Source organism: Orcinus orca, chromosome 13, assembly GCF_937001465.1.
Source record: "Orcinus orca chromosome 13, mOrcOrc1.1, whole genome shotgun sequence".
NCBI classification, from domain to species: domain Eukaryota; kingdom Metazoa; phylum Chordata; class Mammalia; order Artiodactyla; family Delphinidae; genus Orcinus; species Orcinus orca.
In genome coordinates this window covers 31,139,743-31,158,712 of record NC_064571.1, presented here as the reverse complement: position 1 = coordinate 31,158,712, position 18,970 = coordinate 31,139,743, and the positions used below count along the sequence as shown (strand labels likewise).

At 49.9% G+C, this 18,970-nt stretch overlaps 1 protein-coding gene across 21 annotated transcripts in view; it reads left to right on the top strand.

Annotated features, from left to right (window-relative positions):
* The window catches only part of DYSF (dysferlin), a 223,761-nt gene that overhangs the window by 147,007 nt on the left and 57,784 nt on the right, over positions 1–18,970 (top strand). For 8 of the 21 annotated variants that reach the window (XM_004277066.3, XM_004277064.3, XM_004277060.3 and 5 more), the window contains 4 exons: positions 4,942–5,043; positions 5,162–5,323; positions 6,376–6,541; positions 6,970–7,046. In XM_004277066.3, the coding sequence (XP_004277114.2) occupies positions 4,942–5,043; positions 5,162–5,323; positions 6,376–6,541; positions 6,970–7,046 (507 nt within the window). Of the gene's footprint in view, positions 1–2,281; positions 2,324–4,941; positions 5,044–5,161; positions 5,324–6,375; positions 6,542–6,969; positions 7,047–12,997; positions 13,061–18,970 lie in introns of all 21 variants that reach the window. The other 13 variants (XM_004277062.3, XM_004277058.3, XM_004277053.3 and 10 more) reach the window with 3 other exon arrangements.

Genomic DNA, 18,970 nt, shown 5'->3' with positions numbered 1-18,970 from the left:
GCTGATAGGGGTCGCTGCAGCCCACCCCACTGAGGGTCACTGTCCTGGAAGGAGATATCATGCCTCTCAGATGGGCTGGACCAGAAAAAATTGAGAAACTTGGGCACAGGAGTGGCCATCGGGCTGGTGTCACAGGACTCCCAAGCGTGATATGTGGGATACCAGTCAGGACCTTGGGCAACCAGAGCCCAGGGTTGCTTAATTAGAGGTAAAAGAAGTCAGAGAGTAGGGTTTAAAGAGTTTCTGGAGTGGTTGGGGAGATTTTCTGGAGGATGTAGAGTTTGACCTAGGCCCTGGAAGATGTGGTAGATTCTGGAAGATGGCAAAGGAAGCCCCTTCAAACAGAGGGAGGAATGAGCGAGCACGGGGAAAGGAGGGGCTGGTGAGGATGCAAGACTGACACAGGCAAGAGCGTTGGGAAGGATGGGAGAGTGTTGGAGTCGGTTCTTTGTCCCCCATCCCCCTGTCCGTTCGCCCTCTGCCATCCCTCCCTCCCTGCCTTCAATAATCTGTTCGTAAGCCTTTATTTATTGGACAGGGGATATAGCTGTTGTCCCCGTGTGCAGAATTGCTGGTTTCACAAGGGACACAGACAAATGAACGCACAGAAATGACCCAGCGTGATGTGTCTTTCAATGGGACAAGTTGCTCTGGGAACCGTGGGGTGCTTAACTTAAACCTGTGGCTCCAGGTTAAGTGGACATGAAGTCCACGTAGGAGGTAGCCAGATGAAGTGGGCAGAAGAGCCTTTCAGACAGAGGGACCCGTGAGCTCCAACCTCACAGGTACAGAGAGTGTGGTACCTCCTGCAACCTGCTGGCGTTCAGAAGTGGGGGCGCTGTTGAGCGTGGCTGGGGAGGTGGCCCATCACTGCCTGGGGTCCCGGAGGGGAAAGTTGGTGGTGAGAGGCGAGACCAGAGAGGTCAACAGGAGCTAGAAGATGAGGGGTCTTGGAGGCTGCGTCACGGAGTTTGGACTTCATCCTGAGTGGGTGGGTTTTAAACAGAGTGGCATTCTTAGAAAGTCTTCCCTGGCTGCAGAGTACAGCATACATTCATTGGAAGGGGATGTGCAAAACCAGATGCAAGAGATCACTTAGGATGAAGCTGGTGAATCCAGGCAAGAGATGGTGGTGACCCAGACCCAGGAAAGAAGATGGGTGGGTGGGCCTGGGGGAGATTTAGGAGACAGAGCCCTAAGGCTTGGGGATCAATCCAGGGGAAGGAGAGTCAAGGGTGGTGTGGCGTTTTTGGCTTGGAGATCTGGGTGGATGGTGGGGCTGGATTCTGAGATGACATTTGAAGAGAGCAGGTTTTTGGCGGGGGGCGGGGGGGTGGGATCTTAGAGAATCCAGTTTGGGACAAGCTCGGTGTGAGAGGCCAGGAGGACACATGGATGAAGTAGCGGTAAGGTTGGAATGTGAGTGTGGGGCTTAGGAGAGATGTTTGGGAGCAGAAAGCCTAGGGGAGGGATGGGCAGAGGAGCAGCAGGGAGGCTGCCAGGGAGACACAGCCAGCGGAGGGTAGAGAGGGTGGAGGGGCCAGCGGTAAGGAGCTAGACAGACGGCTTTAGGCAGGACGACGAGGTCAGCTGGCCAGATGCTGCTGAGGTAGGGAGAGAGATAGGCGCCTGTGAGTTTCCTCTGGGTTGGGCTACAAGCAGGTTGTTGTTAATTTTGGAGAGAGAAGTTTCCAGGGAGGGGGTGCAAGGGGCGGAGCGAGTGCACTGGGCAGAGGGCTGTGTGGAAGCGGGGGAGAGGCAGGGGATGGAGGCAGCCTTTTTCAGGAAGAGAGAGAGGAGAGGGTGGCAGGCTGCAGGAGAGGACACAGAGAGAAGGTGTGGATGAGATACCGTCCTGAGACTGTCTTTAAATGCAAGGAAAAAATCCAGCAGATAGTGTGGAAAATTGGGGCGCACTGGATGAGACCGGGTTAGGGAGCCAGAGCACGTGGCAGCGTAGATGCTCAGTGATAATGAGAGGTGCCTACAGGCGGGGGCGGTGCCTACAGGCGGGGCGGTGCGCACAGTGGGGAGGGGACAGAGGACTTGGTGGCAGCTGGCAGGTGTAGGGGAGCCCCTGCAGAGGCAGGGATTCTGGGGAATGGCAACAAGGTGCAGGGAGCAAGGATGTCCTGGGACCCCTGAGGACGATATGGTGGATGGAGGTGGCCTTGGGATGAGACTGGGGGCCTTGTGCCTCATAAGCTGCCCTGCGGATGCGCCTCTAACCGCTGTCTCTGCTTGTCTCTCCCTCCTGCCGGCCGGGCCTGGCGCTCCACAGCTGTGTGCACCCGCCGTCTTCCTCCAGGGCCTCCTGCAAACGGTACTGGAGCCCAGTCTTCTCCAGGTTCTTGGTCCCTGTCTTCCTCTGTAAGCAGGTTCCTGTGGTGGGGAGCCTGGGCGTCTGCCCAGAGAGAGGAATATCCTCACAGGGGACCTGGAGGAGCCCAGAGGGAAAGCGGGACATGGAAGTGAGGGACAAAAAGGAATCAAAGGGACACTGCCCAGAGTCTGGGGACCAGGAGAGGAATGTTCTGGGGGAAGTATATTCATGAGTTTTCCTGGGTGATTTCAGGACAACATTGCAGCCCTATGAGAAAGGCTTGGTCTTTCTGCCTCCCCACCCAGGAGCCCGGGGCTGTTCCCTCCCTGACCTCTTCTGTTTGTCCCTTTCGTCATGGGCTTTTGGCCCTGGGTCCACTGTGGGTTGGGCATCAGCCTTGAGCAGGCCACCAGCAGGCCACCAGCAGGCCTTCAGGTATAACCTTTTTCAAAAAGAGGCGACCCCTGCTGCACAGCTGTTGCAGTAGGTGGCCTTGGAGTGCCAAGGTTGGACGCCAAGCCAGGCGGCCCCAGAGCAGCCAGGCCACCGCGGGCTCTGCCTCCAGCCTCCAGGGGCACCATTCACGTGGATTGTGACGTGCACAGCACCCCCTGGAGTTGTGCCCATGGCAGCCCTGTTCATCACCCTTTCTCCTGATGGCATCCGCTGCTCAGCCAGTCTAAAAATATCATGTCACCTGCATTGTGGGTCCGGAGGAAGATGATGAATTCCTTCACTCTGTGCTCTGGGGACGTAGGGATAGTTCTGAAGCCAGCGTTGTTTTGAGAGGTGCCTCTGATGGCTCAGCTCTGCTCAAGTCCCTGGGGGATCACCAACAACGTGAGTGATGGAAACAGTGGCACCACCAACAATACAGTGTTCATTTTAGTCACTGCTGTTTATTAAGCACCTTCTATGTGCCAGAAACTCTTTATATGTGTTCTCTTGTTAAATTCTCAGACAAATTTTGTAAGAGTTTTGTTATCCCGGATTTTCATGTGAGGGTACTGAGTCACAGAGGTTGAATAATTTTCCCAAGGTCAAATAGCTGAGGAGCTGCAGGGTTCAGACTAGGACCAGGGTCTGGTTTGATTCTAGAAATGAGCTTCTTACCACCACAGGTCACGAAGCGTAGCATCATCAGTGTGTCATTGGCAGGAGTGACAGCTGGGATTGGCTGTGAAGTGGTGAGGCAGGAGGAAGCTGGTGTGTTTCAGTCCTCCAGCTGCTCCCACCGTCTGCGTCAGAGCATCTGTAGGTGGACGCACCATCCTTTGAGAAGGAACCCAGAGCAAGTCACTCGGAGAATGAATCCAACGATTCCATCGTTTATTAATGCAATTACCTGAGGCAAGCTCTGTAAAGCACACAGCACAGCCCTTGTATTTATAGTTAACATTTCCTGAGCGTCAGGGCCTCCATGTACGGATGTGCAGGTTGTGCACTGCGGAAGAGCCCTGGGTCTAAGGGCGTGCGATTTCCAGTGCAGACATCATGTATTTTAATTTTCCAGTAGGTGGCAGTAAAGTGTCTTGTTCTAATAAACTAGTAAACTATGATGATTTTCTGATGTGGAAGTTAAGAGTTTTAAGAAAGGGTCATCCTTCTCTAGTTGTCACAGAGGTGCCATGTGGGCTTCTATTGAGAGTTTACATGAACCAGGCACTCTTCTAAATGTTGTATTAACTTCTCCAAGCCTCCCACTAACCTTCAGAGGTTGATAGTTTTTAATAATCACTTTATAGATGAAGAAAATGGAGCCACAGAGAAGTGACATAACTTATTTTACTCAGTAAGTAGTGGAGTCAGGATCTATACCCAGAGCCCGTGTTTCTAACCACTGTCAGACTTGGTAGTTGTCTAATCCACAGTAATACCTGCCTCCATTGCCCCGCCTGCTTCCCTATGTATTTCTTCAGGACTCTTGCCCAAGTCTTTTTGGCAAACCCATAGCAGGTAGGGTTGTCACAGGCCACGCTCATCTCTGGTCCGTGGTGTGAAGGAGCCTCCCCAGTAGGCCCTTTGGTGCCCCTGGATGGTGGGCCTTGCTGTCCCCTTCTCCTATTTGTAAATACCCCCTCTGGCCCACAGTGCAAGCATTCTGTTCAGATGTGTCACACCTCAGGACAGGTGTGAGTTTGGGGCTGGAGACGGAACACCAGGGCGGGTGGTAAGTCGGGAGGGTCTGAGCCAGGAGGCAGGAGAATCAGGCTAGCAGGAGGGCACGTGGTCCTCTCGGGACTGAGAGGGGCTGAAGTGGACGTGTCAGGTTGGACGGGGCAGTGCATGTGTGTGCACGTGTGTGCACAAGTGTATGTGTGACAGGGACGGGGTCACCCTGAGCAGCTCGTGGGTGGGAGGAGGGGTGCCCCGGGGCTTATTTGAAACAGGATCACCTGAACCCGGGGCCAAGGTGCTAGAATTGTGATCCTGGAGGAGATGGTGCCTGAGGAACTGACTTTGCTCTCTCATTTCTGTCTGCGCACTTCTGTGTCCCCGCTGCTCTGTTTCTGTGTCTCTCCACATGTCCTTCTTTCCATCCCGTCTGTCCTCCTTTCTTGTCTTTCCGCCTTGGTCTCCCTCCTGCCTTTGCCTCCATTCTACCTGCTGCCCTGCAGTCGGAGGACACGGACCTACCCTACCCGCCACCCCAGAGGGAGGCCAACATCTACATGGTCCCCCAGAACATCAAGCCTGTTCTCCAGCGAACCGCCATCGAGGTGAGCCCGCCCCCGTGGTGGGGTGGGGACTGTGGGCAGACGGGCCCTTCCTCTTCCTGGCCCAGCCTTTCTGGGGCCTGGGGCCTTCCCAGCTGCTGTCCTCACTCCGTGCCCCCAGATCCTGGCATGGGGCCTTCGGAACATGAAGAGCTACCAGCTGGCCAGCGTGTCCTCCCCCAGCCTGGTGGTGGAGTGCGGGGGCCAGACCGTGCAGTCCTGTGTCATCAAGAACCTCCGGAAGAACCCCAACTTTGACATCTGCACCCTCTTCATGGAAGTGGTGAGCCCGACCTCCCCGCCGTCCCCTTCCGGAGTCCTGGTGGTTAGAATTTCCTTGCGGCCCCAGGCGGCTTGGGGTCTGGCTCCCTGCGGGATTCTGAGTGGGTCACGGCATCGCTCCCACCTCACTGGAGAATGGGAGGAAATGCTCTCTCCTCCCTGGAGGAGTTGAAGCCTGCGAGCAGTGCAGAGGGGGCCAGCTCGGCCCCTCCTCCTCAGATCCTGAGTCCACGGAACTCCCAAGGACCCATCCGTGGCTGTTTCCCCGCTCAGGGCCGGCCTCAGCCCTGCCCCGGTGCCCCCTGCCAGGTCTCTGAGCTTCCAGGATTCCTCCAAACCTCCCAGGACCTGGTCCTCCCCCAGCCTGGGCCCCCGCGGAGGGGCTCACCCCCGCAGCCCTCAGGCCTCAGCTCCTTCCAGCAACCTGGGCTGCCTGGGCCTAGTGACCAGAGTAAGGCAAGTCTGAGGAAAGGAAAATGGTTTGCAAGATGAAAGTACTATAGAAATTCCAGGCCCAGTGGCTGTCAACAGGAGCCTCCTCCTGGCTGAGCCAAAGCCGCCACCGAAGGAGAGCATATAAATTATTTCAAGTTGTGTTCAAAGTGCTTTTAGGGTTGGGGGGAGAAGAATCTGGGTCTGGAAGCCAACTCTTGAGTATCCACTTGGGGGGGTCTGTCTGCGAGAAACGTTGAGTCCCGGGCCAACTTCTCCCTTCTTCCCTTCCCCGGCCAGTGAGGGTTCAGGGAAAGTAGACTTGTTTTAACTTTAGGCTGAGCTGGATGTGTTTGGAAGGTAAAACTGTGAGGGAGAAGTCGGCCTCTGCATACAGCATCCAAGAGGCAGACAGAAGGGGCGTGTGGCTTCTGCTCCACTGGCCAGCTCCTGGGCTCGGCAAACCACCCGTTTGGATCGCTGGCTCTTGGGGGTTATGTGTGGGTTGAGAGCATTTTCTGCACCTTGGACTTGCCCTGGGAAGAAGGGCTCGACTTCCTCTGAGACCTCCCAGAGATGGGGTCAGGCTGCTGCCCAGAGCTTCCCCCCCCCTCCACCCAGATGCTGCCCAGGGAGGAGCTCTACTGTCCCCCCATCGTGATCAAGGTAATTGATAATCGCCAGTTTGGCCGCCGGCCTGTGGTGGGCCAGTGTACCATCCGCTCCCTGGAGAGCTTCCTGTGCGACCCTTACTCAGAGGAGAGTCCGTCCCCACAGGGCGGCCCAGGTAGGGGAGGGGCTGTTGACGGGGGCGGGGAGGCAGAGGGGGCTGGGACAGGTGGACTTCCCAGCTTACCGGGCCCTGAATGAGATGACCGGAAGGACGGGTGGGCATCTCGTCTCCCTCAGGGCACCGTCTGGCCCTGGGCTGGGCCCCCCAGGAGAGGTTGCGGGGGTGGATGCTGAGGTGGGGTGTGGTGCGGAAAAGGCCGAGGGAGAGGGAGATTATGGGATCAGTGGGATGAAGAGGGAGCTAGAGGGAGAACTGGGGAGACGGGGAGCGTGACGGGATCCGGGAGAGGGAAGGATGGCTGGGAGGAAGAGGGAGACACGGAGTGAAAAGTGTGGCAAGACAGAGGGCCGAGTCTTGTGTCTCAGGAGGGGTGAGCCCCTGAGGGAGCCCCCTCTCAGGCCTGGACACTGCTCCCCCTACAGATGACGTGAGCTTACTCAGTCCTGGGGAAGATGTGTTGATTGACATCGACGACAAGGAGCCTCTCATCCCCATCCAGGTACGATGGGTCCCCGGGGACACACACTGGCTCCTTCCAAGAGCTGGCTTGCTTGCCCTCTCCCTGCCCCTGGCCCTCCCTTCCTTATCACACGGCCTCCATAGGACACTCTCTCTGCAGCCTGGTGGCTGGACACCTTACAGATGGACGGCCCCCGTTAGGAGCTTTCAGTCTGGTTGGGAGCAGGTTGGGGGTTGCAGGGGAGACTGTGTGGTCTTCTGGTCAAGACCCAATCATTTCCCCCAAAGCATATGAGAAAAATGGCCCCACTACCTGGAGGGCGCTCTCCTGGAAATCACCCAGGAAATCAGGGTGGAAGGAGCGAACGAGAGAGAAGGAGGACAGGGTGGGGAGTGACCGGTAGCCTCTGGGGTGCCCCAGCCCCATCGCCTTACCCAGCTAGGGCCCTCCTTGGGGGCAGATTCATCTATGGGCTTGTGCTCTGTGGCACCTGGCAGGCAGCTTGAAGGAGGGGTGTGTGTCCAAGCCAGTGGTCCCTCTCACCCCATTGCCTCCACCTGCAGGAGAGGAAGGGGGCCAGGAGAGGGGCCTTACTGCAAGGGTGTCCAACCCTGTCGGCAGGTAAGAGGCAGCCCCTGGCTATGTGCTCCACAACTGGGCGAGCTGGTGACCCAGACACCAGTGCCAAACAGCATGGCAAGAGGTCTGTGGCATCTCTTATTGAGGGGGGAAGCACTCTCTTCACCTTGGGCCCTGGGCTGGCTCAGGGTCCTGTACGGCTGAGACCACCCAGTCCTTCCTGCAGTGGAGATGGAGAAAGACCTCACTGTGGGCACCAGCCTGCAATAGCTCTGTTCCAGGTTGTCACCCTCTGTTCCAGGTTGTCACCCTCCGCTCAGCTTCTCTTGATTCTGGCCGCACCCCTGGCACGTGGGGCTCCCAGAGCTTCTGGGCTGCCCGGAGGCAGAGCCTCCCAGCCCGTGTAGACAGTACTTGTGCTCAGGCCCACAACCTGTTTGTTCACTGGGGAGGGGGTGGCATTTTGGGAGGGTTTTATTTTTTTCTAAACCATCAGTCAGATATTAGCCTTGAGAGCAAGAGAACAAACTTGGGTGTTGGGTTGGGCTCAGGGTCCTCGAGACTCTCCCCGAGATGTGCTTACAGGGGCTTCCCTCTGACATTCAGGACTGATTTCTGCTTCTTTCTCACACGCTCATCTCCTTCACCTTTCTGCCACTTCCATGGGGACATTTCTGCTGTTCAGTCCTGGGCCTCGCTGCTGCTGAGACAAGAGCTTCATAGCTGCTTTACAGTTCTCTGGTGCTAAGCGTCCTCAGAAGCCCCCAGCTCTCCGTTCCTCCCGCCTCTATGGCTCTCCAGGGCCCCACCCCAGCACGCGTTCCGCTGGGAGCACCTTCTGGCCAGCTCCCAGTCATTCTTTAAGACTCAGCCTAGGTGTGGCCACCTCCTTCCAGGATTCTGCCCTGGCTCCTCCACTTCTTCTGCAAGTCCTGTCTCTATCTTGGCCACTGCGCTTGCCTTAAGTCGTGCAGCATCTTTCCTAGACTAGGCTCAGGGAAGTGACTAGGGCTCATTCCTCTTTGTGTCCCCAGTGACCAGCACAGGGCCTGACTTAGAGGAGGCGTTCGAAGAAAGTCTGCCTGGGTGGATGGGTAGATGGATGGATGGATGGATGGATGGATGGACGGATGAGTGGATGGATGCATAAGTAGTTGGGTGGCTGGGTCGATTACCTGCCTACTCTCTGTAGGGGTCTAAGGAGGAGCTTCTCTTGACTGGGGAAACCCAAATGGAAATTGCAAATACACAGAATTCAGCTACGCTCAAGGCTAGTACCTTCTGGCCTGGGTGGGTGTTCATAGCTGAATGAGGCAGCTAATTAGCCCCAAGCTCCCGGGCGCCCAGTGCTGGCTCCCGCTTCCCCCACCCCCGTCAGCGGGCCGTCTGAGTCTGTGCAGGGAAGCGTAGAGCTTGCCCAGCAGGATTTCCGTTCTGTGTGTGCTGCCCTCAAAATGTCTACAGACTCAGATGGGGAGGGACTCTCTTGGGTCCTGCTGGCTACAAGCACAACCAGAGGCAGACGGTGAGGAGGCCCAGGCTGGACGTCCTTACGGCGTTGACATGAGTGAACCGGGGCCCGGGGTCTGATCCAGAGCAGGGGCTGCACTCTTGGTGGGAGCATGCGGCTAGAGCTGCTGGCCGGGCAGAGGGCGGGGAGCTGAGGTTCGGGCTGGTGGAGGCATGCCCGCGCGGGGAGGGCCTGGGCTCACAGGACCTCGGAGGTCGGTAGGGAGAGGAGGAAGTGAGATCCGCCTGCTCTGGTGGGGGAGGTTTGGATCCTGCCCTCATCGAGCTCCCTGTCTGATGGAGGAGACATAACCCTATTCTCAAGGAGCCCCGAGGCCCGCAGGGAGATCAGTCCCAGTCTTCGGGAAGCCCTGTCCTGATGGGGTCTGCTGGGGGCTTGGGGAAAAAGCAATTTTGTATCGTGCTTTTCTCTGAGATCGTTGATCCGATCTGGCTGGCTCAGGAGATCCTTCCCTCACTCTGTCTTGCACATCTCCTGTGCAGGACTTGGGAGGACCGGGCATCTTGGGGCTGATCCAGGAGGCTGTGGGTTCCAGATCCAGTGGTTTTCCAGATAGTTCTGGCTGGGCTCTTGTCCCCTCGCCCCTTCCCCAGTGCAGATAGGAGAGGGATGAGAAGGAGGGGTGAGAAGTCTGGCAGAACTTGGATTTTGCTGGCTCGTGTTTGTGCGGCCCGTGTCTCTAGGCCGCCCGTATTGTTACCCCCATCATGCGGCCCCTATCGCTGTGCTCACCAGCTCTGGCTGTGGACCCAGCAGAAGGCTCCTCCCCAGCTCCAAATGCTCTCTTGCCACATTCGGCTTCGTCTCCTTGCTCAGTTGCCTCTTCTCTGCTGAAGAACCTTGTCGCCATCGTCGGCCAGTTTCTGGGATGAGCTGCCGCACACTAGAAAAAGATACCCCAGGCTTTCCTGATGCTCGTGCCATTGGCTGACAACCACGGCCAAGCATTTCTCAGGTTTCTAGAAATGTTTCAGTGTCTGTCAAGAGTGGCCAGTTCTAGAGATGATCTGAAACGGATGTATGAGGCAGATCTGTCCACTTGGCCTTCTAGGCCTTGTAGGTGGGCACCTGTCTCTGGGAGTAGGGAGATGCCTGGCCCCCTGGACTCTTCTCTGTGGCAGGGGCTGGGATGAGATCAACTCTCGCATGGCAACCCCACAGTGTATTCTTGGTCTGTGTGGCTGTCTTTGTGTAGATTTTAGTGCCGTAGTCTGGGGATGGTGGCAGTGTGGGTGTGTGTGGTGTGTGTGCACATGAGTGTGCGTGAGAAGTGGGGTGGGGGGCTGGGAGCAGATATGTGCGCAAGCGTAGTGGTGGTGCTGCAAGCATCGTGGCCTTGACACCTAACTTGCTGAGGGCAGGCTGGGGGTGTCCTCCGAGAGGGGCACAGAGGTGTTTCCTTCCGTCTAGTGCTCTGCTTGAGATAAAGGATATATTCATTTTTCTCTGATTATAAATATATGTCCATTATATAAAGTTTGGAAAATATAGAAAAATAATGAACAGATAGGTGTTGCCTCCAGCCAGGAGCACGCTGTGAATGAACTGCTCCCACCGTGGCCTCCTCTGTCCTTCCCTTCCCCCCAGGCTGCTCTCTCTGCCTCTGATTCTGCCTCTGAGTATGAATCAGGCTCTATGTTTACATTTCAGACAAACTTGGGGTCTTTGTCGACTAGTCTGCTAGTTCTTGGTGTTCTGATGATGAAAATGGGAAGAGAAGCAGTGCAGGAACGCACCCAGAGTGGGCTTCCCACCATTTCCTAGGGGGTCCTGAGGCTCACGTAGAGGTGGCACCCCCTGCCCATCCCACGCATCACCGACCTTCAGGTCAAGGGTGACGCTTGCCTATCATTCTGAGAGATCACCCTGGGTAGGGGTCTCCTCTTGAAGTCAGGCCGTGGGGTGGAGAACATGTGTGTGTTGAGGAGGGATAAAGGGGAAGAGCGCTCTCGGGAAGTCTTCCCTCTGGCTGACAGAGAGAGGAGGGCTATGTTGCAGATCCAGATGAGATGCACAGAGTGATAGCAAAGCAGTGAATGCTTGCTTAGCAAGGACACCAAGATCTTGGACTCTGGGCCCTACAAGGTCAGCGTGGGCTAAATCATCAGGAAAGCTTCTCCCAGGGGGCTGGCGAGAGGGGTTAGAACAGCAGAGGGGAGAGGAGGCCTTTCCTGGTGGGCAGAGGAGCTGGGGCAAAGGCTTGGTGGTGGGAGGTGTGTGTGTGTGTGTGTGTGTGTGTGTGTGTGTGTTGACAGCATGTGTGTTGATTGCATGTGTTTGATGGTGCACCGTGTGTGTGTGTGTGTGTGTGTGTGTGTGTGTGTGTGTGTGTGTGTCTGATGGGCCTGGGAGGCTGTAGGGGAAACTCAGGCTAGCGTGCAGGAGGCATCAGAAGGCCTGCTCCCCACACCCGTGGGGTGGGGTGGAGTGGGGTGGGGTGCTGGGGCCAGCTGCTCCCCGGCTCCCAGCTCGGGCTAATTTTGAGCCACCTGCTCCGGTTTTAGTCTCTGGGACGCCGTGAAGGTGGGAACGTGCTCCCAGAACTGGAGCGGCAAATTATGTCCAAATCCCAAAGGGGAACATGTAATTTCGGAAGCTGGCCCAGACCTTTGGAGCACTATGTTTAGCTTTATTTTTTCTCCCTCTTGCACTGGTGAACTGCCGGTTTCCCTCTCACCTTTCTAAAAACGAACTGTATTAAAAATAACAATAAGGCTTCTGTGAGGTTCAGGAGGAGAACAAGAGGGGCAGAGCTACTGCCTGGTTGGGCCAGTCTCTGGGCAGCTGGGGGCTTCACGTGGAGTTCATCTGGTCGATTCCAAGGGCTTGGCCTCCTGGGGAGTCTCCCAGAGCCCCCTGCCCCAGACTCAAAGGAAGAGAGGGTCCCGCTGGTCTGCTCATCCCTCCACCATATCTCCCAAGCCTGCCTTCCTGGACCGTTTGCTCTCTCTTAAACTGGCAGTGCTGCTTTATTTCTCTACCCTTCACACTTGCTGTCTCCTCTGCCTGGAAGGCATCTCCTGGCCTCATCCACCTAGACTGGTACTCGTCCACCCACAGCTCCATCACCTCCTCCGGCACTATTGTAGTGGCCCCTGAAAAAGTCACCCTACCTTCAGTCCTGACCCCAACAAGGCCCTCCTGGACCCTGCACCCTATACATTATGGATTCACTGTACTAGGAGATTGCAGGCAAGGATCTGATGCCAGAAAAGAATGCAGCAAGGTTTCTGTAGTATAGGGGTGGCGTGTTTATGAGACTCTGAAAGCTCCCCTGGTTTGGGGGAAGCCACATGATGCCCTGGTTTTGTCCTTGAGGACAGAAGACTCAGAAACCTGCATTGGTTTAGGAATAGTGCCCAAGCAGGGGTTGGTGTGACTCAGTTGTTAGAAGAAACCACCAGGGATGGTGGGGAGCTTGGAGTATGTCTGAGGTCAGGAAGTTTGAAAGGCAGGGAGGGCATGTGAGAGTGGCATGGAGTCAGTGGTGCCCAGGGCAGTGAGAAAGCAGGCATGAGACAGGTATTGGCTGAGCCCCTCCCACGTGCCTCACCCTGTCCTAGGTGTGCATGGCCTTCACGTCATCCATACTCGCTGCTGCTCTGTGACAGCACACGGCTTTGTTCCCATTCTCCAGCTGGAGATGCTGACTCAGAGAGGTCAGGGGGCTTGTCCAAGGTCACGTAGCTGGTAAAGCAATGAGGCCAGGATTCGGAGCCACACTTGTCCAACTCCAAAGCACGCGTTTCTCGCACAACTTTTGCAGCCTCCCTGGAGAGAGAGCACAGGGTGCCTGGTTGGAGAGCTCTGCTTCCTCGGGATCATGCAGTTTCCCCTGGTTTCTCTAATCCTGTCGCTAACCAGCGTGTTTAATTTGTAGCTTGCAGATGGTCTGTCGGGCTTCGCCCCCACTAACATGGCGTCTTCTCCATCCAGTCGTCATGTATGTATTGTTTACCTATTTGTGGGCACCTTGATTTTCCCGGGGGGGCTGAGTGGGGGTAAGGAGTTAGGAAGGGAACAGAGGAGGTGGGGATGGGAGGGGAAGAAAGGAGTTTTCTGAGCCCTGGCAGAAAACAGTTACCTGTCCTGTGCGGTGATGGAGGGGTAGGGAGAAAGCTGAGGGACGATTTGCAGAAACAGACATCCCTGAATTATCTCTCGGTGCATCCTGGGATTTACCTTAATCCTGTTTCCCTGCATGGGGTAGCATGGACCAGTGGAAACAGGGAAGTCTCTAGACCCTGACCGCTGGGACGTGGGACACAAGAGGCCTCTGTGGGCAAAGGCAGATTGATTTTCTCTACTCCTCCCAGAGGCATGAAACGTGTGTGACTGCGGAAACCTGGCTGTCCCCAGCAGATTCTGAGAGCTCTGCTGGGGCCCACAGTTCACTCCTGCATTTGCCAGGGGGGATACTTCTGTCCTCCTGGGCTGATTCCTTAGGTATTATCTTTATGGGTCGAGAGTCCTTCAACATGCACTCATGAAGTCAAGGGGAGCCCCAGACTTGTAGGGGGGACATAAGAGATAGGACTTGCTGAAAGTTAAACTCCATTCATGGTGCCAAGAGGAGGCATTGCTGTGTTGGGTGTTTTATGGCTTCTAGGCAGAGGCACTCTACATTTTAAATGTTTTCTGATTTATCTATTGTAGAAAATATAGAAAACACAAAAAAGTGTAAGGCAGAAAGTTAAAACCACCTGTGTTCCTACCAGTTGGAGATAAGCACTGTTAAGACTTTGATGTGCCTACATTTTTAGATATCTCTTATGCACATGTGCGTACTTTTATTTTTTTACAAAATCAAGATCATATTGTACTTTTTAAAAAATCTGCATTTTCTTGTACTTAAAATGTATTATAAATGTTTTTCCATGTCTTTATATTCTTTAAAAAATGGTTGCATGTCATGCTGTTGTATGGACAATCATAAACTATTCCCCTATCATTGGACATTTCATTTCTTAATTTCCACTATTGTCTTATTTTTTGTCCCTTAGAGGAGTTATTTTTAGTTTACTTTAAATAGGTGTAGTCCATTTCTTGTTAAGTTATTCCTAGGCATTTTATAGTGTTTGTTGCTGTCTGAATGGAATATCTTTTTTTTTATTATGACTTTGTATAACTAGCTATTGCTAGAATATAGAAAAACAATATTTTTGTATATTTACTTTGAAACAGACGCTTTGTTAAGTACCTTTATTACTTCTGACACTGGTTAATTGATTCGGTTGAGTTTTTCAGGTAGATAAGATTGTCTTCTTCAAACAATAATAAACATGGCATTTTCTAATAGTTATACCTTATTCCTTTTTCCAGAATGACATTTGATAATGGAGTTGCTAGTGAGCAAACTTATTTAGTTACTGATTCTAATGAGAAGGTCTCTGTCATTTTTCCATTATGATAATGATTGGTAGTTTCGGATAGATATTCTTGATTTTGTCAGGTTGTGTCCTGTATTATTAGTTTATTAATAACTTAAAAATTAGATATGGAAGTTTAATATTGGGCTGGCCAGAAAGTTCGTTCGGGTTTTCCCATAACATCTTATGGCCAACTGATTATCCAATGGCATTTGGCATTTATCAAGATGATCATTTTGTTTTCCATTGTCCGTTTTATATATATATATTTTATATATACACACACACACACACACTCATATATATGTATGTATAATTGTCCTGCATTCCTGGGGTAAACCCAAATGAGTCAATTGGTCGTGGTATTATAGTTGACTACAGTTGAAGTCCTCTTATGCAGTCCATCAAGATAGGTAGTTGGTTGGCTAATTAAAGTCGGTTAAATAGGGATTCATTAAAAGTCAAATATAAGTACCACGAACATTTTTTTTAATCATATCCATGTATCTTCATTTGACAATCATTTGACATGTGCCAAGACCTCTTTGAATCTGGATCTGCTATTCAAATGTCATGTTGTCTTTCCAGTATAAACCACATTCATAATGCATTAGCTATGATTTTTCCTTTAGGTTTATTAAAGTTTGATGAGCTCTTAATGATAGCTGCAAAAGACTCTGAACATGGAGTTTTTTTTAACATTTCAGATCCCCCTCACCTTTTTGTCCACCTCACTCATACTGAATTTTCATAATTAAAAAAAAATCAACATTAAGTTCATTTTCATAGATAAAATGCCCTTTCTTTTTAAATTCAAATTTTATATATTTTTATAATATTTACTTATTGATCTAATTACTGTATTAGTACAACTGGCATAAACAGATTTGGGAACAAACAATTAACTCTTGGTAAACATACAGCTCATCTGCTGGGAGCTGCAGTGGATAAATTAGGTTAGCTGCAGGCTTGCATCTGCTCTGGACCTTAGATCGTTAGCAGAGAGAATGGGTAGCATTTGTTAATCCTGGTTAAGGGGAAGTTTGTAAGGATAACATCTAGTATATATTACTGAGTTAGATTTGTTATTATTTATATGGGATTTTTGCATCTTTATTAATAAGTAGTACTTTTAGGTTGTCTTTGTTAGGTTTTGATATCAAGGTTATAATAGTTTTATAAAATATTTTTTGAAGTGTACTCTCATTTCCTGTGCTCTTGAACAGTCTCTGTGGCAGGAGAATGATTGTTTAAAGGTTTGAAAATACATGAGAGCCGTTCTTTATGAATATGAATTATGCAAGTTGAAAATTACATGATATAAACATTTTAATAGTCTTGTTTTATGTATAAAATGTGTAATACTGTGAATCAATCTACATTTAAAAAATGATTAACAGTCATGAAATTTAAAAGGTGGAGGCCAAATGAATTGTATTTATGATTTAGCTGGTAAACAGGATACCCATCACCTTTTTTTGAAAATGGTGTTATATGATGTGAGTTTTGAATTTTAGAAGATCTTCAGGAATGCATACCTTATACAATCGTATAAGATGCATCTGCTCTGTACTCATTTGTAAGACTGGGCCCAGCACCATTTTTGCGAGGGGATTCTTTGATCATTTTCTACTTCTTCAATCAATTTAGTGCCTTAGATGTCTTCAGATATTGCTTATAACATTAGTACAGATTTATACATATTACTATAATAAAAGAAAATCCTTCTGTATCTGTTCTGTTTTTTATCCTCATTTCTAATTTTGTAATTTATGTTTATTGTTTTTTTTTTTTTTTAACTTCATTAGGCTTAATAGCATTTCATCAATTTTATGGTTGTTTTTCATCCAAAGAACCAGCTCTTTAAATTTTTTTGATTCTTCTGTGTACTTTTTTTCCGTGTTTTTTTTTTTTTTTTTTTTTTGGCAGTACGCGGGCCTCTCACCGCTGTGGCCCCTCCCGCCACGGAGCACAGACTCCGGACACGCAGGCCCAGTGGCCATGGCTCACGGGTGCAGCCGCTCTGCGGCATGAGGGATCCTCCCGGATCGGGACACGAATCCGCGGTCCTCCACACCAGCAGGTGGACTCCCAACCACTGCGCCGCCACCAGGGAAGCCCTTCTGTGTACTTTTAATTTCTTTTTCTTATTTCCTTTTCTTGTCTGATTGCACTGACTGGGACCACAAGTTTAATATTCCATGTAACTGATAATAGTATTCTTATCTGCTCTAATTTAAAATGGAATATATTTTTTTGAATTTTATTTTATTTATTTATTTTATACAGCAGGTTCTTATAAGTTATCTATTTTATATATATTAGTGTATATATTTCAGTCCTAATCTCCCAATTCATCCCACCACCACCACCTCCCTCCCCCCCCACTTTCCTCCCTTGGTGTCCATGTTTGTTCTCTACATCTGTGTCTCTATTTCTGCCCTGCAAACCGGTTCTGGATTTTTCTGGATTCCACATGTATGCGTTAATATACAATATTTGTTTTTCTCTTTCTGACTTACTTCACTCTGTATGACAGTCTCTAGGTCCATCCACATCTCTACAAATGACCCAATTTCATTCCTTTTTATGGCTGAGTAATGTTCCATTGTATATATGTACCACATCTTCTTTATCCATAAAATAGAATATTTTTATGTTCCACCACTGAGTATGAAATTTATCAGGTGAGTGATTACTAGCTAGCTAGGAGTTTTTATGATGAATGATGTTAAATTTTATTCAGTGTTCTTTATGGATCTGTTGAGGTGATCATATGATTTTTCTCCTTTAATCTGTTAATGTGGTGAATTACATTAATAGATTTTTTTTTTTTTAGATGTTGGGGGTAGGAGGTTATTAATTTATTTATTTTTGCTGTATTGGGTCTTCGTTTCTGTGCGAGGGCTTTCTCTAGTTGTGGCAAGCGGGGGCCACTCTTCATCGCGGTGCGCGGGCCTTTCACTATCGCGGCCTCTTTTGTTGTGGAGCACAGGCTCCAGACGCGCAGGCTCAGTAGTTGTGGCTCACGGGCCTAGTCGCTCCGCAGCATGTGGGATCCTCCCAGACCAGGGCTCAAACCCGTGTGCCCCACATTAGCAGCAGATTCTCAACCACTGTGCCACCAGGGAAGCCCCCATTAATAGATTTTTTAAAATGCTGAAACAACTTTGCAGTTCTGAAACTATCTATCCTGGTCATGTTACATTGTCTTTTTTCTGCATTGTTGGGTTCAGTTTGCAAATGTTTACTTTAGGAATTTTTTTGCATCAATCTTTATGAGTGATAATGGCCTGGAGTTTCTTTTTCTGATACTGTTCTTTTCAGGTTTTGGTATCTAGGTAATATTAATCTTATAAAATGACTTGGGGCATATTTTCTCTTTTTCTAGTCTCTGAATAAATGATAAAAGCTTGAAATTATCTGTTGCCTGAAGGTTTGGTAGATTCATTTGTAAAACTGTCTAGACTTAGCATTCTTCTCGGGGATATTTTAAACTGCTGATAAAAATTTTAAAAATGTTTATAGGACCTTTGAGATTTTCTGTTTCTACGTGAGTCGTTTTTGGTGATTTATATTTTATAGGAATTAATCCATTTCTTGCTAAAAATTATTGACATAGTGTTTTTCATAATAACCTCTTACTGTTTTGAAAAATTTTCTTCTTCTATTTATGTTCCCTTTCATTCCTAAGGTTATATTTTATTATTCTTGCCAAAATTTGTCAGATCTGTAAAAGTCTTTTCAGAGAACCAATTTTTATGTCTGTTGATTTAGCTCTATTGTTTCCGTGTTTTCTAGTTTCTAGTTCTTTTCTTTATTATCTTCTTCCTTCGAGTTTTAGAGAGCTTGTTATATTTTTAACCTCTTAAGAGCTATGCCTAGTTCATCAATCTTCAAACTTTCCTCTTTTCTAATGTAAGCATTTAAGGCTATAGAATTCCCTCGAAGTACTGCTTTATGCATCCCACAGGTTTTGGTAAGTGGTATTTTTGTTGTTTTTTAGTCCTGAGTATTTTCTGATTTCTGTCATATTTCTTTTTGACACCTGAATTGTTTAAAAGTATGTTTTAGAAATTCCTAACTTATGTTTTAAGTTATCTTTTTATCGGTTTCTAGCTTAACAGTACTATGGTTCAGAGAATGTGGTCTGTGTGCAATATTTCTTGACACTTGCTTTATGGCCTAGTACAGGGTCAATTTTTGTAATGATCTTGTGTGTGCTTGAAAAGAATGTGTATTCTCCCAATGTGTTTTACATATAGCATGTCCATTTAGATCAGACTTGTTAACTGTGTTATTCAAATCTATTTTCTTGTGATTTTGTTTTGTGTGGTTTATCAATTTTTGAGATATTAAAACATCCTGCTTTGATGTGATGTTTGTTCTTCCTTGTTATTTCTGCCTACTTTTCCTTTATATATTTGAGGCTGTGTTATTAGGCACAAACAACTGTAGATTTCTTATATCTTCCTAGAGAATTG